The sequence below is a fragment of the Oncorhynchus tshawytscha genome, linkage group LG33 (assembly GCF_018296145.1).
Source record: "Oncorhynchus tshawytscha isolate Ot180627B linkage group LG33, Otsh_v2.0, whole genome shotgun sequence".
Classification (NCBI taxonomy): Eukaryota; Metazoa; Chordata; class Actinopteri; order Salmoniformes; family Salmonidae; genus Oncorhynchus; species Oncorhynchus tshawytscha.
Window position 1 is genome coordinate 26,817,743 of NC_056461.1, and position 27,722 is coordinate 26,845,464.

Sequence of the window (27,722 nt, forward strand, 5' to 3'; positions counted from 1 at the left end):
GACTATGTGTGATGACGTAGTGCACATAAAAGACTGTGTGATGACGTAGTGCACATAAAAGACTATGTGTGATGACGCAGTGCACATAAAAGACTATGTGTGATGACGTAGTGCACATAAAAGACTATGTGTGATGACGTAGTGCACATAAAAGACTGTGTGATGACGTAGTGCACATAAAAGACTATGTGTGATGACGTAGTGCACATAAAAGACTGTGTGATGACGTAGTGCACATAAAAGACTATGTGTGATGACGTAGTGCACATAAAAGACTGTGTGATGACGTGTGCACATAAAAGATGACGTAGTGCACATAAAAGACTATGTGTGATGACGTAGTGCACATAAAAAAGACATACAAGACTGTGTGTGATGACGTAGTGCACATAAAAGACTGTGTGATGACGTAGTGCACATAAAAGTGTGTGTGATGATGTAGTACACATAAAAGACTGTGTGTGATGACGTAGTGCACATAAAAGACTGTGCGTGATGACGTAGTGCACATAAGACTGTGTGTGATGACGTAGTGCACATAAAAGACTGTGTGTGATGACGTAGTGCACATAAAAGACTGTGTGATGACGTAGTGCACATAAAAGACTGTGCGTGATGACGTAGTGCACATAAAAGACTGTGCGTGATGACGTAGTGCACATAAAAGACTGTGCGTGATGACGTAGTGCACATAAAAGACTGTGTGATGACGTAGTGCACATAAAAGACTGTGCGTGATGACGTAGTGCAGATAAAATTACCTATTGCGGTTTAAATCCCATGTACTCAATAAAAAAAATCTCATTTTCAACTCTGCTGATGGCTGTGTTACAAAGTGGCGTTGTAATAGTGAATGATCCCACTCTGCTAGTGACACCTGCGCTCTAGACGACAGCGTGCAGATTCAGTGCGGGTTTAGTCTGCATGATGAGATTATTATGGATGAATTACAGCATTTTATTTGTCAAATGGAAGCCAGGCATCGATCGCCATGTCACCAGAATAAGACTCTGGATATTTGTTGAAAGGAGCATGAAGCTCGTCACCGTGCTCTGTCACCACCCTGTGAAGTTCATCATCATTTAACTTGCGTGTTTCCCAAGATGTGACTCCCAAGTTTACTTTGATATGATGGTTATTATATCAATATTATGTTATATCAATAATTGCACAAAGAAGCATTTCCACCATCATTTCTCGCATAATTAGCTTTACAGACACACAAAGATCCCACCGTCTCTAGCGTGTTTTGTTTTGTCAACATTTGAAAAGTTTTCAGACTAGTCGTGACACATGTACTTTACTCGCATAAAACGGTTTGATGGAAACCTGGTTACAGAGGATCGTTTTATCACTCAGTCTATATATTTCACAGAGTAATTTAGGTGAGCATTTAGGGAATGTAAAAGAATAAAAGAATCACATGTAACCTATCCTCTGCGGCCCCACAAGATCCATAGACTGTATCCCTGGGACTGCACTGCCTGTGTGTGCTGGATGTCAACGTCAGTTAGGTCTGAGGTGTACAACACCCGTGCAGGCTGAGGGAGCCAATCTGATGTGGAACATATAGAGGTCAAATATAAAGGCAAATATAGGACATATGGGACACTCACTGAGTATACAAAACATTAGGAACTCTCTTTCCATGACATAGACTGACCAGGTGAATCCAGATGAAAGCTATGATCCCTTATTGATCTCACCTGTTAAATCAACTTCAATCAGTGTAGATGAAGGGAATTAGACAGGTACCAAATACTTATTTTCCACCATAATTTGCAAATAATTTCATTAAAAAATCTTACAATGTGATTTTCTGGATTTTTTTTCTCATTTTGTCTGTCATAGTTGAAGTGTACCTATGATGAAAATTACAGGCCTCTCTCATCTTTTTAAGTGGGAGAACTTGCACAATTGGTGGCTGACTAAATACTTTTTTGCCCCACTGTATATATATATATATATATATATATATATATATATATATATATATATATATATATATATATATATTATATGTATTATTTATTTTTGACAAACATTGAACATGTCTAAGCACCCACCCACCAGGTGGGTATGAGGTTAGTCCTGTTTTGTAGGAGATTTCCCCTGCTGATTACAGAAGGAGCCCATGAGGGTGGTGCTGTCTCCATGTGTTGCTCTTTGTCCAACTACTCATCCTTATCTTATCTCAAGTCAAGCCTGGACAATGTCACCTTGTCTGGGCTTCCCATTCACGTCATCACTATGAACTTGACTGTATCCATCTGCTCATGACAGTCTGGTATTGTTGGGAAAAGCTGGGGAAAGCCTACCTACAAAAGAGCTTGAAGGAGAATACGGGTTCAGGGATTTTTCTGCCCTTTTAGGCGGCCCGCCCAAGCAGTTCGGGATGGAAAAACACTTTGAGTGTAAACTTAATCAACTATAACCTGATATAAAGTATGTAGAAAATATATAGGTCTTAAATATTTTATAATATAAGCTTTGAGAACTAACAATGCTAGGCGGTCAGGGAGAATTGAACATTCCCAAGACAATTTAGCAGTATTGATTTTGTTATGTTTATTATGTTTGAGCAAAAGAACACAGCATTAACTATGTCAAAATGCTTATAGTTGCAGGAAATTCACTTTAAAACTGAAACATTTTCTCTCATCTCTATTGCAAAATGTGTAAAATTGCAGGAAATTAGCTGTAAAACTGAAACATTTTCTCTCAATTCCCTGGAGAAATTTGTTGAATTGCAGGAAATTGGTTTAAATATTAAAAAATGTTTACACCACACCCTCAAGATGGCAAGGGTATGCCTAGTCATTGCACAACTGAATGCATTCAACTGAAAAGTGTCTTTTGCACTTGACCCCACCCCTCTGAGTTAGAGAGCTGCGGGGGGCTGCCTTAATAGACACAGCGCCCTGGAAGCAGTTGTTGTTGGGCTTAACTGCCTTTGCAGAACAGCAGATTTTTCCACCTTGCCGGCTCAGGGATTTAAACAAGTGACCTTTCGGCTACTGGCCCAACACTTTCAACCACCAGGCTATCTAAAATGTTCTCTAAAATCCAGCCACACCAACAGGCTGACCACGCCCGTTACCACGCCCCCCTGCCACGCCCACCACCTAAACCGCTTTTTGATGGAGAAAAGTGTCCTGAGGTTTGCTCTGTATAGAGAAAGTTGGCATCTACCAGCACAGAGAAGTTCTAAAGAAGAGGATTGGAACACTGCCTTTGAAATAGCCCTCACAGATGCCTGCTCAATATTCTGACGGTCTATGAGAGCTGATATAGTCACAGCTAACAAGATGGTATGGCAGAAACCTCTCTAACTTTATTTTCCCAAAACGTTCTGACTGCATCAGAAAGAGAAGGGAAGCAAGATGTTTCCACCCAAACGAAATCTGTTTATTTATCCATTAGCTTACTAATGTGCTGGCCCCAGTCATATGTCTCTGGCTATTTAAATCCACTTTTCTACAGTTGCACACACACACATTGGTCAGTAATGGCATCCCCAGCCTGGTCCATTGGATTTGGTCTGCACACTCTGCAGAGACAGAAAGAGAGTGGAAGTTCGCATAAAGTTGACTTTTCGCTCAGCAGAGATGCAGCTCTCCAACACTGCACACTCATGTGAAATGTGACTGTACTACTTCCATTGGATCTATTTCAAAATCTCTAATCTCTAATCTCAGGATCTTACAAGTCAAAGCCTGAAGGGACCCTTTACCAGGTGGTGGTCAGACTTTTGCCAAGCCGACATAGAGCAGCCTGGCTCGCTGTAGCCCCCGAGTCAATGTCCAGACGTGTGATTTAATATGTAGCTTTATGGCCTGACACCACAAGACAGGATCAAAACAACATTAAAACCTCATTCAACCTCACAACCTCACTCTCCGAGCCGAGATATCTGTATGATTACGCTGACAACTGTAATCACTGCAGTATGTTCGTTCTATTACTGGAAACCAGTAACCCAGAGGGCCTGGAGGGCCATATGTAGCCTTGGATGAAAGTCCCCTCCAGTGATTCCTCCCCTCTGGCCTCATAGTGAGAGCAGAAGAGCAGAGGCCACAAGGACCGTTGCGTGCTAACACGCTGGACCTCTGAAACGGCACTGTGTAATCAGGCAGAGCATTTGCTCCCAATCCAGGATTCCTGAGGAGAGGAGCAGAGCAGGAAGCACACACTATCATATCTCTTGTACATACACTATCACATCTCTTGTACAGACACTATCATATCTCTTGTACAGACACTATCATATCTCTTGTACAGACACTATCACATCTCTTGTACAGACACTATCATATCTCTTGTACAGACACTATCACATCTCTTGTACAGACACTATCATATCTCTTGTACAGACACTATCACATCTCTTGTACAGACACTATCATATATCTTGTATCTCTTGTACAGACAGACACTATCATATCTTTACAGACACTATCACATCTCTTGTACAGACACTATCACATCTCTTGTACAGACACTATCATATCTCTTGTACAGACACTATCATATCTCTTGTACAGACACTATCATATCTCTTGTACAGACACTATCACATCTCTTGTACAGACACTATCATATATCTTGTACAGACACTATCCTACCTCTTGTACAGACACTATCATATCTCTTGTACAGACACTATCACATCTCTTGTACAGACACTCATGCGCGAACACACACTCGCACACATACACACACATGCATCCACACTTATCTAAACTCTTTCACAAATATGTCCATTCCACTTTCTAATTCTTTGTCTCCCCATCAGATATGTTACTCATGCTATTTTGCACACATACTCCAACCACTTGCCCTCAACCCCATCCGCACAGATCCCCCCCAGGAGCTAGTTCCTCTTGTTCCTCCTCACAACATCCCATACAGTTCATAGACAGATCACTGCACTAACCATCATTCAGCTAATGCCTGTCTTTAGGGTTCTGGGCAAGAATGGGATTTCTACCGAAATATTGCCCATTCCCTCGACACGTATCTCTGTGGGGTCATGAGTGCCTTCAGAACAGAATGCACTCTGGGATGGGTAGCTCAGACATGGCAGTAGTGTGCTGTCCCAGAATTCCTCTCTGTATGCAGTCACATCCTCCTAATGATGGAACAGGAATCACATCACTGAGAGTGACACCACATCACCTCAATTAAAAGTTCAAACCAGTCCCACACAAGGAGAAGGACCATCGTGAATATTAGATTGAGGTAGTCACGTTCCTTCTTTTTCTTCTCTTTTTATACTCTGTTTTCTCTATTCAGCCAGCCACGAAGGTAACACGTTACCGTCAGGTGGGAAATGAGGGAAGTCAGAGGTAACCAAGCCCACAATACATCACATGAGATTACATTTTTGTCATATGCTATTAATTCCAGAGTATAGGAAAGACGTCTTTGTTTGCTATTAACCTTTTCAGAGCAACAAGGGAACAATTCACTCTCACCTTGGAATACAACATATAACTGTTTGATAGCAATATTAACTCTCACAATCCTGACAATATAACTAGATGTTGGGAGTGGGAAAAGGGTTCTACTGTGTTGGTATGGTAATATGAAAAAGACTGTTCTACTGTGGTAGTATGGTAATATGAAAAAGACTGTTCTACTGTGGTAGTATGGTAATATGAAAAAGACTGTTCTACTGTGGTAGTATGGTAATATGAAAAAGACTGTTCTACTGTGTTGGTATGGTAATATGAAAAAGACTGTTCTACTGTGGTAGTATGGTAATATGAAAAAGACTGTTCTACTGTGTTGGTATGGTAATATGAAAAAGACTGTTCTACTGTGGTAGTATGGTAATATGAAAAAGACTGTTCTACTGTGGTAGTATGGTAATATGAAAAAGACTGTTCTACTGTGGTAGTATGGTAATATGAAAAAGACTGTTCTACTGTGTTGGTATGGTAATATGAAAAAGACTGTTCTACTGTGGTAGTATGGTAATATGAAAAAGACTGTTCTACTGTGGTAGTATGGTAATATGAAAAAGACTGTTCTACTGTGGTAGTATGGTAATATTAAAAAGACTGTTCTACTGTGGTAGTATGGTAATATGAAAAAGACTGTTCTACTGTGGTAGTATGGTAATATGAAAAAGACTGTTCTACTGTGGTAGTATGGTAATATGGAAAAGACTGTTCTACTGTGGTAGTATGGTAATATAAAAAAGACTGTTCTACTGTGGTAGTATGGTAATATGAAAAAGACTGTTCTACTGTGGTAGTATGGTAATATGAAAAAGACTGTTCTACTGTGGTAGTATGGTAATATGGAAAATACATTCATACTGTGGTAGTATGGTAATATGGAAAATACTGTTCTACTGTGGTAGTATGGTAATATGAAAAAGACTGTTCTACTGTGGTAGTATGGTAATATGAAAAATAGATTTATACTGTGGTAGTATGGTAATATGGAAAATACATTTCTACTGTGGTGGTATGGTCATATGGAAAATAAATGTATACTGTGGTGGTATGGTAATATAGAAAATACATGTATACTGTGGTGGTATGGTAATATGAAAAAGACTGTTCTACTGTAGTAGTATGGTAATATGAAAAAGACTGTTCTCCTGTGGTGGTATGGTAATATGAAAAAGACTGTTCTACTGTAGTAGTATGGTAATATGGAAAAGACTGTTCTCCTGTGGTGGTATGGTAATATGAAAAAGACTGTTCTACTGTGGTAGTATGGTAATATGAAAAAGACTGTTCTCCTGTGGTGGTATGGTAATATGAAAAAGACTGTTCTACTGTGGTGGTATGGTAATATGAAAAAGACTGTTCTACTGTGGTAGTATGGTAATATGAAAAAGACTCTTCTACTGTGGTGATATGGTAATATGGAAAAGACTCTTCTACTGTGGTGATATGGTAATATGGAAAAGACTCTTCTACTGTGGTGATATGGTAATATGGAAAAGACTCTTCTACTGTGGTGATATGGTAATATGGAAAAGACTCTTCTACTGTGGTGATATGGTAATATGGAAAAGACTCTTCTACTGTGGTGATATGGTAATATGGAAAAGACTGTTCTACTGTGGTGATATGGTAATATGGAAACGCTCCAAACTGTGCACATTTAGTGATGTACAGTAAGAGGGGGAGGAGTTCTAGGGATGTACAGTAAGTGGGGAGGATTTCCTGGGATGTACAGTAAGAGGGGGAGGAGTTCTACAGATGTACAGTAAGAGGGGAGGAGTTCTAGGGATGTACAGTAAGAGGGGGAGGAGTTCTAGGGATGTACAGTAAGAGAGGGGGAGTTCTAGGGATGTACAGTAAGAGGGGAGGAGTTCTAGGGATGTACAGTAAGATGGGGAGGAGTTCTAGGGATGTACAGTAAGAGGGGGAGGAGTTCTACGGATGTACAGTAAGAGGGGGAGGAGTTCTACTGATGTACAGTAAGAGGGGAGGAGTTATAGGGATGTTCAGTAAGAGGGGAGTTGGGGGAGTTCTAGAAGAGAGAGCCTGGAGGTCACACTGCACCACAGTCTCAGCCAGCCTGTATACACACACACACACACACACACACACACACACACACACACACACACACACACACACACACACAGAGACACAGTCAGAGCATGTGCAATGCTGGCATCTCTACTAATTAATGGTAATTCAGTCAGTATGGTCCAAAACCAATAGAAACTGTCTCCCCACTTTCCATTATCCTCTAGGTCACAGAGTAACACGTCTGGGTGTTATTATATATACAGTATAGTAGGTAGACAACTCCAGAAATGTTGTGGAACTAATGAGTTTCAATGGAAAAACATATTCATGAGACCACTGCCTTTTATTCCCTCTGTTATGCTGTATTTAACAGTCAAACTAACCACATTCCTACAATGCCTGGAGCAGGCGTGCAATTCACTTGGCTTTGTGTTATCTTTTGTCCTCAGAAAATAGCTGAAGGGAAGACACAGCTTTGAGCCTTTCAGGATTTCCGTGTTTCCTGGAGGCGAGAATTGGCATAGAATGGTGTTTTGATGTTCGACAGAGGCTTCAGATGTGGCTAAAACAGAGAGAGAGAGGGAGCGAAGTGAGGGGGAGGGTGGTTTGAGGGAGCTCTCTGTGGTGGTCTAAGGTGAGCCGTCTGCCTGTGCTGGTGGAACCCGTCACTGCCATGAAACCATAGAACCAGCCCAGCATATAGCTAGCTGTGTGTTCCTGACTGCTTCCGTCTGAGGGAGAAGTGGTTTAGTCATGGGAAGGGAAGGACACCTTGTGTGGTTGTCAGGCTGGTTTAAGATGGTCGAGGCTGAGACAAGACTGTGTGTGCCCCAGAGAACGATGGCTGAGTGTGGGCTGATGGATGCAACTGATGCTGTCACTGGGGTGAGGAGGCACACGTGGAACCGGGTGCCTCCTCGCCGGGTGCTGATTTGATCTCGTCTCCATTCTTGAATGTTCGCTGAAGCTTCTAGGGAGGTCACTGGGTCCCTTCTGTTTCACACTTACATAAACACACACACACACACACACACACACACACACACACACACACACACACACACACACACACACACACACACACACACACACACACACACACACACAGGTCCTTTGTAGCTCAGTTGGTAGAGCATGTCGCTTGTAATGCCAGTGTAATGAGTTTGATTCCCGGAACCACACATATGTAATGCATGAATGACTGTAGGTTTCTTGGATAAGGCTGTCTGCTAAATGGCACTTACACATGAACCCCCCACCCCCACCCCATAGTTAATGAACACAACCTCCCCTCATAGTTAATGAACACAACCTCCCCCTCATAGTTAATGAACACAACCTCCCCTCATAGTTAATGAACACAACCTCCCCCATAGTTAATGAACACATCTCCCCCATAGTTAATGAACACAACTCCCCCATAGTTAATGAACACAACTCCCCCATATTTAATGAACACAACCTCCCCCATAGTTAATGAACACAACTTCCCCCCATAGTTAATGAACACAACCCCCATAGTTAATGAACACAACTCCCCCCATAGTTAATGAACACAACTCCCCCCATAGTTAATGAACACAACTCCCCCCATATTTAATGAACACAACCTGAACACAACCCCCCCATAGTTAATGAACACAACTCCCCCCATAGTTAATGAACACAACCCCCATAGTTAATGAACACAACCCCCATAGTTAATGAACACATCTCCCCCATATTTAATGAACACAACCTCCCCCCATAGCTAATGAACACAACCCCCATAGTTAATGAACACATCTCCCCCATAGTTAATGAACACAACTCCCCCATAGTTAATGCACACAACCCCCATAGTTAATGAACACAACTCCCCCATAGTTAATGCACACAACCCCCATAGTTAATGAACACAACTCCCCCATAGTTAATGAACACAACTTCCCCCATAGTTAATGAACACAACCCCCATAGTTAATGAACACAACTCCCCCATAGTTAATGAACACATCTCCCCCATAGTTAATGAACACATCTCCCCCATAGTTAATGAACACATCTCCCCCATAGTTAATGAACACAACTCCCCCATAGTTAATGAACACATCTCCCCCATAGTTAATGAACACAACTCCCCCATAGTTAATGAACACAACTCCCCCATATTTAATGAACACAACCTCCCCCCATAGTTAATGAACACAACTTCCCCCATAGTTAATGAACACAACCCCCCATAGTTAATGAACACATCTCCCCCATAGTTAATGAACACAACTCCCTCCCATAGTTAATGAACACATCTCCCCCATAGTTAATGAACACAACTCCCCCATATTTAATGAACACAACCTCCCCCATAGTTAATGAACACAACTCCCCCATAGTTAATGAACACAACCCCCATAGTTAATGAACACAACCCCCATAGTTAATGAACACATCTCCCCCATATTTAATGAACACAACCTCCCCCATAGCTAATGAACACAACCCCCATAGTTAATGAACACATCTCCCCATAGTTAATGAACACAACTCCCCCATAGTTAATGCACACAACCCCCATAGTTAATGAACACAACTCCCCCATAGTTAATGCACACAACCCCCATAGTTAATGAACACAACTCCCCCATAGTTAATGAACACAACTTCCCCCATAGTTAATGAACACAACCCCCCATAGTTAATGAACACAACTCCCCCATAGTTAATGAACACATCTCCCCCATAGTTAATGAACACATCTCCCCCATAGTTAATGAACACATCTCCCCCATAGTTAATGAACACAACTCCCCCCATAGTTAATGAACACAACTCCCCACATATTTAATGAACACCACCTCCCCCATAGTTAATGAACACAACTTCAACCCCATAGTTAATGAACACAACCCCCATAGTTAATGAACACAACTCCCCCATAGTTAATGAACACATCTCCCCCATAGTTAATGAACACAACTCCCCCATAGTTAATGAACACAACTCCCCATAGTTAATGAACACATCTCCCCCATAGTTAATGAACACAACTCCCCCATATTTAATGAACACAACCTCCCCCATAGTTAATGAACACAACTCCCCCATAGTTAATGAACACAACCCCCATAGTTAATGAACACAACTCCCCCATAGTTAATGAACACATCTCCCCCATAGTTAATGCACACAACCCCCCATAGTTGATGAACACAACTCCCCCATAGTTAATGCACACAACCCCCTATAGTTAATGAACACAACTCCCCCATAGTTAATGAACACACTCCCCCATAGTTAATGAACACAACCCCCCATAGTTAATGCACACAACTCCCCCATAGTTAATGAACACAATTCCCCCATAGTTAATGAACACAACTTCCCCCATAGTTAATGAACACAACCCCCATAGTTAATGAACACAACTCCCCCATAGTTAATGAACACATCTCCCCATAGTTATGAACACAACTCCCCCCATAGTTAATGAACACAACTCCCCCATAGTTAATGAACACAACTTCCCCCATAGTTAATGAACACAACCCCCATAGTTAATGAACACAACTCCCCCATAGTTAATGAACACATCTCCCCCATAGTTAATGAACACAACTCCCCCATAGTTAATGAACACATCTCCCCCATAGTTAATGAACACAACTCCCCCATAGTTAATGAACACAACTCCCCCATATTTAATGAACACAACTTCCCCCATAGTTAATGAACACAACTCCCCCATAGTTAATGCACACAACTCCCCCATATTTAATGAACACAACCTCCCCCCCATAGTTAATGAACACAACTTCAACCCCATAGTTAATGAACACAACCCCCATAGTTAATGAACACAACTCCCCCCATAGTTAATGAACACAACCCCCTTAGTTAATGAACACAACTCCCCCATAGTTAATGAACACATCTCCCCCATAGTTAATGAACACAACTCCCCCATAGTTAATGAACACAACTCCCCCATAGTTAATGAACACAACTTCCCCCATAGTTAATGAACACATCTCCCCCATAGTTAATGAACACAACTTCCCCCATAGTTAATGAACACAACCCCCATAGTTAATGAACACAACTCCCCCATAGTTAATGAACACATCTCCCCATAGTTAATGAACACAACTCCCCCATAGTTAATGAACACAACTCCCCCATAGTTAATGAACACAACTTCCCCCATAGTTAATGAACACAACCCCCATAGTTAATGAACACAACTCCCCCATAGTTAATGAACACATCTCCCCCATAGTTAATGAACACAACTCCCCATAGTTAATGAACACATCTCCCCATAGTTAATGAACACAACTCCCCCATAGTTAATGAACACAACTCCCCCATATTTAATGAACACAACCTCCCCCATAGTTAATGAACACAACTTCAACCCCATAGTTAATGAAAACAACTCCCCATAGTTAATGAACACAACTCCCCCCCATAGTTAATGAACACATCTCCCCATAGTTAATGAACACAACTCCCCCATAGTTAATGAACACAACTCCCCCATAGTTAATGAACACATCTCCCCCATAGTTAATGAACACAACTCCCCCATGGTTAGTGAACACAACTCCCCATGGTTAGTGAACACAACTCCCCCATAGTTAATGAACACAACTCCCCCATAGTTAGTGAAGTCAACTCCCCCATAGTTAGTGAACACATCTCCCCCATAGTTAGTGAACACAACTCCCCATAGTTAGTGAACACAAGCCCCCATAGTTAGTGAACACAACTCTCCCCATAGTTAGTGAACACAACCTCCCCCCATAGTTAATGAACACATCTCCCCTCATAGTTAATGAACACAACTCCCCCATAGTTAATGAACACAACTCCCCATAGTTAATGAACACATCTCCCCCATAGTTAATGAACACAACTCCCCGTAGTTAATGAACACAACTCCCCCATAGTTAATGAACACAACTCCCCCATAGTTAATGAACACATCTCCCCCATAGCTAATGAACACAACTCCCCCATAGTTAATGAACACATCTCCCCCATAGCTAATGAACACATCTCCCCCATAGTTAATGAACACATCTCCCCCATAGTTAATGAACACATCTCCCCCGTAGTTAATGAACACAACTCCCCCATAGTTAATGAACACAACTCCCCCATAGTTAATGAACACAACTCCCCCATAGTTAATGAACACATCTCCCCCGTAGTTAATGAACACAACTCCCCCATAGTTAATGAACACAACTCCCCCATAGTTAATGAACACAACTCCCCCATAGTTAATGAACACAACTCCCCCATAGTTAATGAACACATCTCCCCCATAGCTAATGAACACAACTCCCCCATAGTTAATGAACACATCTCCCCATAGCTAATGAACACATCTCCCCCGTAGTTAATGAACACAACTCCCCATAGTTAATGAACACATCTCCCCATAGTTAATGAACACATCTCCCCATAGCTAATGAACACAACTCCCCCATAGTTAATGAACACATCCCCCATAGCTAATGAACACATCTCCCCCCATAGTTAATGAACACATCTCCCCCCATAGCTTATGAACACATCTCCCCCCGTAGTTAATGCACAGAAATGCTTTTCAACTCATGCTTTTCTGTTGTTGGCCATGATCTGTACTGTTTCAGCCCTTAATGGGATCTCACCTCATTGTTATCTACTGGGCCATCCCTCAACCTCTGATAGTAAGAGGCTTGGTACGGTAGAGAGGCATGTTTGTGGAGTAGTTGTGAAGAGTCCTCAGTGTGAAGTGTGGTTGAAACAGACATAGACCACCACTGTGGCCTGACTGCCTGACTCCTCAACACTGCTGATGATGGCTAATGGGAACCAACAGTTACTTTAGCACTCAAATAAGTGTCAAGTGCCAAATCTGATTTCAATGTTGTGGTTAACCTTCAGTGTTAAGTGCCTACCCTTTCAAAGGAAATTGAAATTGGATAACTGACTGTGTGTGTGTGTGTGTGTGTGTTCCCCAGTGAGCATGACGTGGGGGAGGATGACATCTACGACTGTGTTCCCTGTGAGGATGATGGAGATGACATCTACGAGGACATCATCAAGGTGGAAGTACGACAACCCATGGTGAGAGCTTTGTGTTGGCTTGTGTTTATGTCATTCTCTGCGTGTCTCTTTATCCGTGTGCATGGGTGTGTCTGTCTCTGTGTGTGTGTGACCTCTCTGACCTATGATGCTATCTATCTGTCGGTGTGTGTTCCGCCCTGCTCATCTGCTGTGTTTTCCCTTCCTGACGCTGCAGATCAGATACATGCAGGTAAGTGCCCTGACTCACCGATCTGTCATCCGGCTCTATTCAACAGTCTGTCTGAGACGGACGTGTCCCACAACCCCTTCCCCTCAGATCAATGACCTACAGCACAGCACATGTCAAGGGAAACCCTATCTGCCCCTATGTGTGTGTGACTCAGTGTGACGTCAACATATCACCGTCAACAACATGACAGTCTCTCTGTATGACATCATCAAAAGCCGCCACATGCCAGATCAAAACCCCGATGCAGACTCTCAATAAAACGCTGCTGTCATCAGTTCCTATGGCAGCTCTGTAGCGGTGATCCCTGGTTGGGTGGTTGTTTTCTATTACCCAGCTGGATCTGGGCCTGGGAGTCTCTAATTGGCTGTGGTTTGACTTGATTATCCCCCTATTGTATTATCAGAACTGCTCATTAACATTCAGCCCGGTTCCAGATGAATACTCCTCTCAGAATGAATACTCCTCTCAACACAACAACCAAGACTGTTGACAGACAATTGAGACGGAGATGATGTCACAGATTTTTGCACGTATTATTACTCACAGATGTTTTTTATTTATATTTTTCAACTGTCTCTCAGTTTTTCATTGGGTTGTGATTCACTGATCTGATGCTGTTAGGCTAGCCAGCCTCCCACTCCTCTCCCCGCCACCCCCCAGCCGTAGGCCTCATGAGATGCCTCCCCCCAACCATAGGCCCTATGAGTAATGCTCTGTGTTCCTCTGTTTGTTTTCCCTGTCCTCGTTCTCCTCCTTTCCCTAATGGCGGGCCTGTTTGCGTGGCTAAGTCTGGATGTGGCGGGCGGCTGCATTTGCCTTGGCCGTTCCACGCTCCCCGGCTTGTCTCTGCTCTCCTCTGCTCTGTGGCTGGCCCCAGATGTTCCCCTGATACAGAGCTACATACACAGATGTTCATTAGCACTTGGCCATGAGCAAGCCAGCCAGCCAGCAGTCAACTCATACAAAGCCCCGGGTCCAGTGTTTATGTCACCGCTTTCCCACAACACGGACAATCGGCTCGCGTTTCACAACCTGGTCCCAGCAATTACAGTTCATCAGAAGTATCATATTCTATTGGATCATGTAGGAGTGCAGTGAGGAGGGAGAATTGGGATCATTTCATTGTAAATGCCCATCAAATTCCCATTGAGGGGTTTGGATGCAGTCCTGCGGGGCCTCTGGGGGTGGCGGGCTCTGTTCTGTTTCACAACTCCCTATTGGCAGCTGAAACTCAAAGGGGAAATACATTGCGTCCTTCGTGTGTCCTTGTTACCTCATTAATTCGGCAGATGTTGAAATCCATTTGGATGATGAGTATTGTACATTGTATATAATGGTAAACAGTGTATACAGGATGTGTACAGTACAATACGATTTGTAATAAAGACCTTGTCAGAGCATGACTAAATAGCAGCCCCATGCATTTGAGACCCATCATTAGACAATTAGCCACATGAACTACATTGTCAGTGACGTGTCATACAGTGACAAAATGACAGCCCAGCATCAGTTCTCCTGCCGTTAATTACCTCCACAGAAAATGGGCATGACAGAAGACGACAAGAGAAACTGCTGCTTAGTGGAGATCCAGGAGACTGAGGCCAAGTACTACAAGACGCTGGAGGACATTGAGAAGGTGGGTGAGGGACGGTGGTGGGGAGAAGTTGTGTGTGTGTGTGCGCGGTGGGTGGGTGGCTATCAGTGTTGGTTGTAGCTTTCTGCTAGAGTAGGTATGTTTTGTCACGTCTCCTGTGTCAAACACACAGACGGTGTGGAAATGTCAGCGATTGGCAGGTTCATTGGAGAGAACAAATGTCAGTGCAGCAGGTCGATGGGCTTATTATTGGCACGGTCCCATGGGAAGAGACCGATCCCCAGGGCTCTATGGATATACACTCGCGCCCACACACAAACACACACAGTTCTCCCAAGGTTGTAAATGATGTTTAGATCAGCGGATAAAACAGCAGCTTCTCCATGATGAGAAATATATTCTTGTCAATAATATCCACTAGGTTCCATTAGACTAAAGGTGTGTTTGTGTTTGCTGAGCCAATTAAACCAGAATCACCTTGTTATAATCAGAGGACTTGTTTGGGCTTGATTGAGTTGGGGTTAATAAAGCTGTCATCTCTTCATTGCATTTTAATAGATCTATTTGTTATCATTAAGATGATGTAATGTGACAAGCATACAATGACGTTTGTCAAACAACAGGGAAAGTGTGCCCCAGTAGACATCGGTTTAGCAAACACAGTCAGTGCTCGACTTTCCCAGCATGTCATGGGCACTCTCAACGGACGGCTCGCATGCGTCCGTGTGTCTAAGAGAGGGATTAGGCTGGCAACACCGAGAAGTACCACGTTCTGGCGAAGCCTGTTTTGAGACTCGTTTTCCTTGGTGCCTAGCGCATGCCATTGAATTGTAACCGGTGTTTTAGTCACACCTTTACACTACCACCGATGTATCTACAATACCAACGGCTTGAGTCAAGCACAGTTCTACTGTACAGATGTAGGATCTTAATTTGACCGATATTATCACCGTAAAATAATTGAACGTTTAGTCCATAATGTTGTTTGATCGGTGGTTGGGCTATTAGCTGGCCCGAAAGTAGGCTGCATGAAAAGTGCAATACTGTTCATGTAACCGTGTGTTAGAGTAATCTGCATTTCCTGCGGTGCAGGAAAATTCCCAGCAATAACTGCGTGGTCAAATTACCTGTGTATTTTAATTTCTCTACTGCTGTTTTGGTTTTGTACAGAATTATATGATTCCCCTGAAGCAAGTTCTAAGTCCACAAGACATGGGGGCCATCTTTGTCAATCTGGAGGTGAGGACACGCTGGTGATGATGAGAGTGATCCTTGTGTCAGTGTTGATGGTAGAGGTTGTGTTAAGAAGTGTGGTTGTCCTGTACCCCATACAGGATGTGATTAAGGTCCACTTTGCTCTGCTGAGGGCCATCGACCTCAACATGGTGAGCGGAGGCAATGGTCTGGGGAAGATCTTCATAGACTTCAAGGAAAGGTTAGTAACCTCAAGGAGGTTTGTGTGTGTGTGTGTGTGTGTGTGTGTGTGCGTGTGTGATCAGTATTCCCTGTGCTGCCCTGCATGCAGTTGGATTTAGATGCACGATTTCCCGATAAGACCGGCTAAATGGGGTTAGTTTCAACGGAATAAGTCAATTCATTTAAAACGCATGTAACAAATAGCTGACTGGGTCTGTCACACTGTAATAAAGAAAACAACCGAGTTAGGAGGAGAGCAGCCTCTACATGTACTGCGTTCTGTGTAGGGTGTATATACAGTTGACATGGATTCCTGTCTTCTACTGTGTTCATGAGACACAGTGGATAGAAGAGGAGGCAGTCGGGGGCTCTAGAACACTCCAGCTGCAGTACAGTACTGTGGATGATGATTTGCATGCAAATGGTGGAGTGCTGTTGTGATTCCCTCTGCGCTGCTCACTAGGTAATTGTAATAATGGCTCTGGTAATGACGGGATGTAGCCATGACAGCCCTCCAGGAATGTTAGTCCTGATCCAGACTTATTCTGGGACATTCACATGGAGCTGAGCCAAACCGCGGAAAGTATATGTGTGTGTGTGTGTGTGTGTGTGTGTGTGTGTGTGTGTGTGTGTGTGTGCACTGTGGATGGTGATCTGATTGCAGTAAACACCTGGTAAGGGCGATGTACTGTATGCTTACCGCCGTCCTCCCATCCCAAACAGACAGCAATGGATTTGTATAGTTTCAGTTTGTCAGATTGTGTAGGTAATTATCTCATTGCATGGCTGCTCGGGGAGCTTGGAGAGCTGCATCACAACAGAGCTAGCGTGACGGCCTACGACACTCTCTATCCCAATCACACCTCGCTCCCTCACTTCCTCCCCAAGCACAAACTCCTCCTCCCCATCTTGCTGACACTGCTGATCTGATTGAGCTGTCCGTAGAGCTCAACTCTCTCACGTTATGCTAAACCAGGCCTGTGATGTAAGCTCTTCACTAATACATTACTGAAATACTACACTTTTAGCTCAATACACAGCTCCTAGTTATGGCCCACGGTCAAATTATGGGCCACCACTTGGTCCGCTTGGTCTGCCAGCTGATGCTACTTAAGGCCAGGCTTCCACATTACTATGCTGTGTAGGATTAGAGTTGTGACTTGTAGAAGGTTGAACTTCCTACACAGCATAGTAATGTGGAAGCCTGGCTTTAAGTAGCATCAGCTGGCAGACCAAGCGGTGGCCCATAATTTGACCGTGGGCCATAACTAGGAGCGGATGCTGTTTAGCAATAGGCTAAACAGCTCTTTCCTCCGGCCCTCCCATCACCAGAGCATTGAAAAATGTCAACGACAGGGAATGTTAATATTTACCTTCTGTGACATTCTACTGAATGTGGAACAGGAGGGTATTTTGGGTCATTTATTCATTTGATTTGTGCTGTGCAGAGCTGTGCATCAGCTGCCTTTGGTATTCAGGAGATGATTGACAGACAAACTCCTGTCGTTTCACTATGAGTGGCTGGCTCTCTACCCGGTAACAGAGCCTGGAGAACCGGGGATTTGGCACCACTCAGATGGATCCATTCTCATAAAAGCCCCTTGTCGATTGGTTCTAAGGGCCCAGCTTCGTTTAATTAATGTCTCCGCTTCTAAGTCCCAGTGACCTTTGCAACAATAGGCCAGATTTGTCCTTTCTCTTTGAGAAATGAATAAAAAGCTTTTCAAGTTGTCATTGCTGCGCCCAGTGAATGATGAAAATGTCAATGTTCTCCACAGCACTGCAGCTAATAGCAGCTTTTCTAAAAGGTGCTAAGGCTTGGTGACGGGCTTAATGTTCTGTTTAGAGGAAGGCAGGCGACTTTTTTAAGTGTTCCCCATGTTGGCTTCCCATACCTTACATTGGTGGCTTGCCACTTTTCCCAAACCTCAAACTCATTTCCGGAGTAATCCGCACCCCTGATAACGCTGTAATATGTACTTAGAGGCAAACAGAGAAGTGTTTCACCAGAGGGCGCCGCCAGCCTTCCCCTCCATTTGCTGTGTGCTGGATTTGTTCAGTGGAGGTGAGGAGGTCCCAATGCTTCGTGTCAGACAATATTATTACCTCTCTCTGCAGCCTGTCACTTCTGATTTGCCGTGAGATTTCCTCGCCAGCCTGACACTGTATCCCAATGCCACTGCAGACTCCCTACAGAGTCAGGGGAGAGCAGTAACTCCAAATTGTATTTTCTCTGAAATAAAGTGCACGACGGCGTTCCCATAATGAGAGACTGTGTAGCTGCAGCAGGGGCGATATTACTGCCCGGAAGGGAGAGAGGAGGACTTTAAAGAGAGCACTTACACTGCACTGATTGAGGAACATCTCCCTCTCTCCCACGGGAGACCTCAGTCTAAAGCGACTGTGGCGTTGAGGGGTTGTTTCCACAACAAGCTGTTTTTACCACCTTCACTCCCTCTCTCTTGTCCCTCTCTAGTACTTTAGGCAGTTGGAACTGTACCTAACTATGGCCATATGAATACAACCCTAGACTGTTTGGTTCTTGCCGTTGTCACATCGCAGTAGGACATTTAGTCGAGGACACGTCTTGACAGGCGCTGCTGCCCCCGAGACTGGCAGGCAACAGAAGAGGCAGAGGCCAAGTGAATCAGGACTTTGTCCACTTCACTTCAACACCTTTTCCCCATGACAGGTCAAGCTCTTTGAGGGCCTGGCAGAAGCCGTCGTGGAGACAAAGTGCTGCTTGAACATCATAGAGAGCTCATTCCCTTTGGGGCCTTGGTCCATGCTGTCGACGGTCTAAAATAGAATCAGCATCATCCAGTCTGTATGGCCATTAGAACATCGTTTGGTTAACAGAACCCTCATTACATTCATTTCCGTCCAATTATGCGTTAGTTTATATGAGAGAGATGTAAATGAAGGGAATGTGTCCATGAGCAGTCGTCTGTACAGTCCATGGTGTTTCTGTGGTGTTGAGGTTTGCTTTATACAGTGGTGGTTCATATTGTTTTAACAGTCGACAGCTGTGAGTTATCCTTACCACTCCTGGATCAGTTTCTCTACTCATGACGTTTTAGGGTTAGCTTAAGAGTAGAATTGCACAGATTCATATGCTTGTGCAATTCACCTATGAGAGAGAGAGAGAGAGGTTAGTCAAGTGAAGAGGAGAGAGAGAGAGAGGTTAGTCAAGTGAAGAGGAGAGAGAGAGAGAGAGAGAGAGGTTAGTCAAGTGAAGAGGAGAGAGAGAGAGGTTAGTCAAGTGAAGAGAGAGAGAGAGAGGTTAGTCAAGTGAAGAGAGAGAGAGAGAGGTTAGTCGGGTGAAGAGGAGAGAGAGAGGTTAGTCAGGTGAAGAGGAGAGAGAGAGGTTAGTCAGGTGAAGAGGAGAGAGAGAGAGAGAGAGAGAGAGAGAGAGAGGTTAGTCAGGTGAAGAGGAGAGGGAGAGGTTAGTCAGGTGAAGAGGAGAGAGAGAGGTTAGTCAGGTGAAGAGGAGAGAGAGAGAGAGAGAGAGAGAGGTTAGTCAGGTGAAGAGGAGAGGGAGAGGTTAGTCAGGTGAAGAGGAGAGAGAGAGGTTAGAAGAGAGAGAGAGAGAGAGAGGTTAGTCAGGTGAAGAGGAGAGAGAGAGGTTAGTCAGGTGAAGAGGAGAGAGAGAGAGAGAGAGAGAGAGAGGTTAGTCAGGTGAAGAGAGAGAGAGAGAGAGAGAGAGAGAGAGAGAGGTTAGTCAGGTGAAGAGGAGAGAGAGAGGTTAGTCAGGTGAAGAGAGAGAGAGAGGTTAGTCAGGTGAAGAGGAGAGAGAGAGAGAGAGAGAGAGGTTAGTCAGGTGAAGAGGAGAGAGAGAGGTTAGTCAGGTGAAGAGGAGAGAGAGGTTAGTCAGGTGAAGAGAGAGAGAGAGAGAGAGAGAGAGAGAGAGAGGTTAGTCAGGTGAAGAGGAGAGAGAGAGGTTAGTCAGGTGAAGAGGAGAGAGAGAGAGAGAGAGAGAGAGAGGTTAGTCAGGTGAAGAGGAGAGAGAGAGAGAGAGAGAGAGAGAGAGAGAGAGAGAGAGGTTAGTCAGGTGAAGAGGAGAGAGAGAGAGAGAGAGAGAGAGAGAGAGAGGTTAGTCAGGTGAAGAGTCACTCACTCACTCATAGAGCAAAGGAGTGAAACATAGAACTTTAAAGGGGAGGAGAAAAGAGAAGTAGTACCTGTTGGTTTCTAAGGGAGCATAACTGCACATGTCTCCCAGTGAGATGTGTCCAGAGGCTGTGCCTGTCAGTGTCTCAGGGGCTAATTATGTCTCTGTGTGTACATGGCTTTGTGTGTGTGTGCAGTCATCTGTGTGTGTGCAAACAGTATGTTTGTGTGTGTGTGTGTGTGTAATCATCCCCTTTGTTCCACTGCCTGTCTCTGGGACTCTCCTTTAGAGCTGGAGCAACAAGAAAGCCTGTTATTAGAGGGGTCTGTGAGCATTAGCACTGTGACATGTCCTCTCTGCTGTGTCATTGTCAGAGCAGGCCCTGTGTCCCATGTTGAGGCCTGTCACTGAGCAGGGGACAAATATCTCTGTTAGGATGGCCTGTGTTCGCCGCCTCTCCTGCCTGGTTTTGGAGTGTTTTTAGTGGTGGTGGAGGAGCTCCAGAAAGTGGGCCCTCAGGCACAGAGGCACTGTCCCAGACTCACTACACAGGCTACAGGAAACCCTACTGTGAACGCTGCCTAACCCCCGACCAGCTGAGCTCTTCCTCTCTTGTGCAGGTTCTTCATCTGTCTCCTCCTGTTTTCTCTGTATCTTTCTCCCTCGCCCCCTGCTGTCTGTCTGTCTGTCTGTCTGTCTGTCTGTCTGTCTGCCTGCCTTCTTGCCTTCTTATATTCAAAAGGATTCAAAACCTTGTGTCTAGTCTCAGTGTGTGTCTAATGTACCCGTAATCCATTGTCTCACACTCTCATCACAATATCACCTTCCCCACCAGTCCCTCTACCTTCAACATCACGCTCCTGAAATGGCCTCGTAAATTAAGACCTTCATGTTTAATTAGGTCTGTGACACGTGTCATTAGAGGGTGTGGCTGACACCTGTCCCCGGACCCTCAGGATGTTGAATCTAACTGCCTCTGCCTGGCTGCTATCTCATTATTGACCAAGGCCCCCATTAATCTTCATCAGAGGAGAGGAGCTGTTTCCCTGGTTGTGGATCAGGCCCTAATCATGCCCTTGTTAGCCCCAGGCCTCGCTGTCTCTGACCCAGGCCCAGGCAGGGAGCCTCACAGTGGGTGGCCATAGCTACGTTGCTTGGCCTGAGTTCCAACCATCCAGTCATTACTGGGGTTTAGGGATGGAGAGAGCCGGCCAGATAGTCAGACACTGGATGACTCATCCCTACTCATGGGGATCTAGTTATTTTGTGATTGTAGAAAGCGATACGGAGAGGTTGGATAAGTTAGTAGGCATTGTAATGGGGTTTGTGCAATCTGCAGGTGCTTAGTTAGGCGGTTTGTTTCTGTAAGAGGCTTGGGAAAGGAAGTGGGTAGGGTAGTTCCTATTGTCAAAGCACTCTATTACTGGCTTATGCTGTAAGTTGAGGATTAAGTTAAAGGGTTTAGAGATGTTCTGTAGTAGTTGAATTGAAAGAAGAAGATAACCACCGTTGTTTTTAAAATATGAGAGACGTCTCCCAGCTCTCTGTTGCAGTCCCCTTGTCACCGTCAAGGATCTGTCAGAGACATGATTACACCTTAAAAATGGGATTAGACCTTAAAAATGGCAGCTCTGCTCTGCTCCAAATTAAGAGACTGTCAAAAGCGTCAGAGGGGTTTGGCGCTGCCCGTCGTGCCAATGCCCTACTTTGAAAAAGGAGAGAGAGAAATCTGTGCCACGCGCGGTGCCATCCTCTAGGCAAGATTACTTTGGACTCGTTCCTGGATGAAGCGATCTGTGTCAGGTGCCCATTATGCCATTCAAATGAACGTGTCCTTCATATCCTCACTGGCCCAAATGACCACACTTTCTGAAGAGAACTCTTCAAAGCAATACATTAGAATCACTATCTTTCATTCGTGTACGATAATTAAACTACAATTATGACTTATTGGGTAGACTCGTGTATTCTTCAAACTATTGCCCTGGCTTTACCCTTCATGTATTACTTTCCTATTAATATATCCATTTTACATCTGCCCCCGATGGTGGCGAATGGGTCACCCACTGAACTGTTTAATAGTGTAGTAATGATTTGATATTGAACTCTGTTAGCATAGCTTATTCCTCCTTAGTGGCAAAGGCCCAATGTGTTATTACCTAAAACACTGGTCCTTAGAGTCAAAAGCATATTGGTCTATGATGAACTGTGTTGATATTATGTACCCTTTGCAGGAACCCTACAATAGAATACAATATATGCTTGTAATAAAACCGTAAGAGTGAGAATAATGGTGGTGATGTAATGTTGTGTGCAGGTTGCTGATCTACGGCCAGTACTGCAGCCACATGGAAACCGCTCAGAAGACACTGGATGAGCTCATCACCACGCGGGAGGACGTCAAGATGAAAGTAGAGGTACACTAACCACGCACACACACACACACACACACACACACACACACACACACACACACACACACACACACACACCACACACATACCATCACCCTCCCTTACCACCCAGCTGATATCTGCCTAGCAAAGTTGCTTCAAAACAAGCCTTGGTGTTTTGAATCATTACATTTTACAATGATAGTTTGGCTTCCATCTAAAGCTACTATACTGTAGTAGGACAAACAGCAGTGTCCTGCAAGATTTGATAAACCTGGAATCCCCTGCTGGATTAAATCATGGCCCACTACTGGCCCAGTCATGCTGCTGGGTTGCACAATTCCAAGTTTTTATCTCTGACCCAGTTCCCAACTAGTGTCAGTAGAAGACAGGTCCCTAGGTTCCGGCCCTGAGGCCTGGGGATGTCCTCCTAACACAGCGAAACTCTACAGCACAGTACTGTACAGTCTCTAACTCCCCTCTGTCACTGAGGGACAAGTACCTCCCGGTCAGCCCTGACCATACTAATACATCCTTACCACGGCTGATTGCTGCTGACTGTCTGGAAATAATACCAAAGGCCACTGGAAGGCTTTGGGAGTGTCCGAGGGAGGACACAGAAAACATCAACTAGTAACTTCTCAGTAGAAAACGAAACCCAAACCAAAGGCCACCGGAAGGCTTTGGGAGTGTCCGAGGGAGGACACAGAAAACATCAACTAGTAACTTCTCAGTAGAAAACAAAACCCAGTGACGATAGGAGAAGGGTAGTTACTAGTGATAGAAGGCTAGCTCTGTGGTGAAGTGGTGGATTAGGGTACATTAGATTAGGGTGTAGGATAGGGGGAAAGCCTGATATTGGGTCTGGGAGCTGTTGACATAATGGAGATGATTATCACCCTGTTATCTGACATATAGAAGGAGGGCTTTGGAATTGATTCTCCCTCCTCAGCCTCATTCTCGGAGCATTCACACACACACACACACACACACACATGCTTGCGCACACACACAGATACAAATACATGCAGGCACGCACGCACGCACACACCCACACACACACACACACACATGCATGCACTCACACACGCACGCACTGACAACAATGTGGCTTTTAAAGTGGATTAGAATCAGAGTTATCCCCTCAGGAGAGAGAGAGACATCAGGCCTGATAATCCCAGTGAACAATGAACGTCTCTTTCTGTAGAGCAGAGGAAAGCATTCAGTATCTACTGGGTTACGATGGCTCATGGTCTGACTCAATGCATTATAATGCAGCTGTATGGCTCGTTGTTTATCTTTTCAGTAGCAAGGACGTTGTTATGGCTATTATTCAGAGAGGAAAGGGTTTTTTCTTTCTTATACAGTGGAGGAATGTCCGTATCAGTCTGAATGGCTTGGTGTAGTTGTTGTCTAAGGGGTAGGGGCTTGGGACACACAGCTGTTGGTACTGTTGTTGGAATGCACTATTTTATTGGACCCCCCCAAGTTTTCTGAGCAAAAATATTATCTTCTTGCGGTCAATTATTGGTATAGAAATGTTTGTATTGCGTTCCGGCCCCCTGACCACCCATTCAAGAAAAAAAATCGGCTTGCGGCTGAATCTAGTTGATGATCCCTGCTATACACAGTTCCATGTTCTGATACATTGTAGGAATGCATTATATACTGAACAAAAATATAAATGCAAAATGTAAAGTGTTGGTCCATATTTCATGAGCTGAAATGAAAAGATCCCAAAAATGTTCCATACACACAAAAAGCTTTTTTCTCTCAAATTAGTTTCCATCCCTGTTAGTGAGCATTTCTCCTTTGCCAAGACAATCCATCCACCTGACAGGTGTGGCATATCAAGAAGCTGATCATTAAACAGGTGCACTTTGTGCTGGGGACAATAAAAGGCCACTCTAAAATGTGCAGTTTTGTCACACAACACAATAACTCAGCAAAACCATTGAAATTGTAGCATGTTGCGTTTATATTTTTGTTCAGTGTAGTACATGTATTGTGAAAGGTTCTGTTGTTTTGGTAGGAGTGCACTATGAAGGTGCAGGAGGGGAAGTTCAAGCTCCAGGACCTGTTGGTCGTGCCCATGCAGAGAGTACTAAAGTACCACCTCCTACTCAAGGTAAGTGGCACAACAAACCCACAATGCAACTTGTGGTAACCCTTAGTCATTAAGTCATTAAGTCATTAAGTCATTAAGTCATTAAGTCACTAAGTCATTAAGTCATTAAGTCATTAATGTCGATGGAAATAATGTGACACATTCACGTAATTCCTCAGCACCATCACTCTTCACAAAAGAGGACATTCTTCCAGACAATTTGAAAATCCTGAGCATGTCTTGGTATAGAGGTTGAGTGTGCTAGGTTTGTTAAGGCTGAATCTCATGTGGCCACTCAGTGTACATCCTGGTGTCCCTCCCTTTTCCTATCGACCCTGGTCCTCTTCAAGCCCATCACAGGAGGCTGCTGATGGGAGGACGGCTCATAATAATGTCCGGAACAGAGAAAATTGAATATCATCAAACACCTGCAAACCAAGTGTTTGATGTACTGGATACCATTCCACTAATTCTGCTTCAGCCATGACCACAAGCCACCTCTCTCCAATGAAGGTTCCACCAACCTCCAGTGATGCCCACAGACATGGTTTAAACATACACACAGTGTGGCCACTCCCGTCCACACAGACAACCAATGGAGCCTTGTTTCCGGGAACTCTCCCTTAGTAGTCATGCTAGTACAGTAGTCATGTATAAAACAAGCTGGCCAGGCTGCCTGATTCAAAACATGATTAATTAACCAGGACAGCTCAATAATGAATGAGGTGGGGCTAGCTGATGACGTGGGTATGAAGAGAGTAGATGTGAGCGGAGCGCATGGCAGGTGATGATGGGGGGACTGCAGTGTGTGGTTTGTTTTTCATCTCAGACTGGGCTGACTGGCTAACTGACTGACTGGCTGGCTGAATGGCCGACTGACTATCTAACTGACTGACTGACTGACTGGCTGAATCGCTGAATGGCTGACTGACTATCTAACTGACTGACTGACTGACTGGCTGGCTGGCTGACAGTCTAACTGACTGACTGACTGGCTGGCTGGCTGACAGTCTAACTGACTGACTGACTGTCTAACTGACTGACTGACTGGCTCTCTGGCTGGCTGGCTGACAGTCTAACTGACTGACTGACTGGCTGGCTGGCTGACAGCCTAACTGACTGACTGACTGGCTGGCTGGCTGGCTGACAGTCTAACTGACTGACTGGCTGGCTGGCTGGCTGGCTGACTGGCAGGAGATTCAGAGAAGAGAAACTGTGTTCAAATCAGCCATGCTCTAATCACATTACATGCAGGCCCATTTCACTCGTTCCCATAGCTTTGTGGTTAAGGATTAATATGCCGTGGTCCCAGGGCGTTCAACTGACAGGCTGTGTGTGTGTGTGTGTGTGTGTGTGTGTGTGTGTGTGTGTGTGTGTGTGTGTGTGTGTGTGTGTGTGTGTGTGTGTGCGTGTGCGTGTGCGTGTAAGCCTTAGGGCACATCTTTACTGTGATTAAGCCATATCTGTTCTTTGTCAGAATTACACAGTACACAGCTTATACTGTAGCAAATCATTCTGTCTTCAATGACATGGCCAGCAGGCCTAAACTAGCCAACACATACATACCACGTACTGTATAACTCACTCCCATATTATCTTCCCACACTTACCCTTTCTCTAGAAAACTGCTGAAGCAAGCATAAAGTCCACTTGAAAGTGTCAGTTCTAACATCACATGCTCTATATTAGCATTTCCCAACTCCGGTCCTCCAGTACCCCCAACAGCACACAGTTTTGTTGTAGCCCCAGACAAACACACCTGAATCAACTTGTCAACTAATCATCAAGCCCTCAATGAGTTGAATCAGGTGTGTTTGTCTGGGGCTACAACAAAACTGTGTGCTGTTGGGGGTACTGGAGGACCGGAGTTGGGACCCCCTGCATTATATGCACAGATGTTCCACTAGTACAGTACCTCTGAGAGGTAGGGAGAATATGTGTGGACTGGCTCTAAATGACCCTCATTGTTTGCTGTAGCGTCCATATTTTTAGAAGACACACAGATTTTCTCATAAAGTATTCACTGTTTTTACACAGAAAAAACATATTTTGTGGTGATGAAGTTTAGTGAGGGTTCATATGAGTTATATGAGTGTAACTGGGAGGTTTTCTGTTTCCCTCCCTGTTGTGGTGTAGTCATACTGAGATATGTGAATGTTTGTGTAGACTGTGTAGTAGTGTAATGTGAGTGTGTGTGTGGAGTGTGTGTGGAGTGTGTGGTAGTGTATTGTGAGTGTGTGTGTGGAGTGTGTGTGTAGAGTGTGTGGTAGTGTTGTGAGTGTGTGTGTGTAGAGTGTGTGGTAGTGTATTGTG

At 44.3% G+C, this 27,722-nt stretch overlaps 1 protein-coding gene across 15 annotated transcripts in view; it reads left to right on the plus strand.

Annotated features, from left to right (window-relative positions):
- LOC112230527 (guanine nucleotide exchange factor VAV2-like) overlaps positions 1 to 27,722 on the plus strand; it is a 240,524-nt gene that overhangs the window by 193,312 nt on the left and 19,490 nt on the right. For 11 of the 15 annotated variants that reach the window (XM_042311641.1, XM_042311644.1, XM_042311643.1 and 8 more), the window contains exons 5-11: positions 13,493 to 13,598; positions 13,774 to 13,788; positions 15,326 to 15,424; positions 16,553 to 16,621; positions 16,717 to 16,817; positions 23,227 to 23,326; positions 25,335 to 25,430. In XM_042311641.1, coding sequence (XP_042167575.1) covers positions 13,493 to 13,598; positions 13,774 to 13,788; positions 15,326 to 15,424; positions 16,553 to 16,621; positions 16,717 to 16,817; positions 23,227 to 23,326; positions 25,335 to 25,430 — 586 coding nt within the window. The remainder of the gene's footprint in view (positions 1 to 13,492; positions 13,599 to 13,773; positions 13,789 to 15,325; positions 15,425 to 16,552; positions 16,622 to 16,716; positions 16,818 to 23,226; positions 23,327 to 25,334; positions 25,431 to 27,722) is intronic. The other 4 variants (XM_042311648.1, XM_042311649.1, XM_042311637.1 and 1 more) reach the window with 1 other exon arrangement.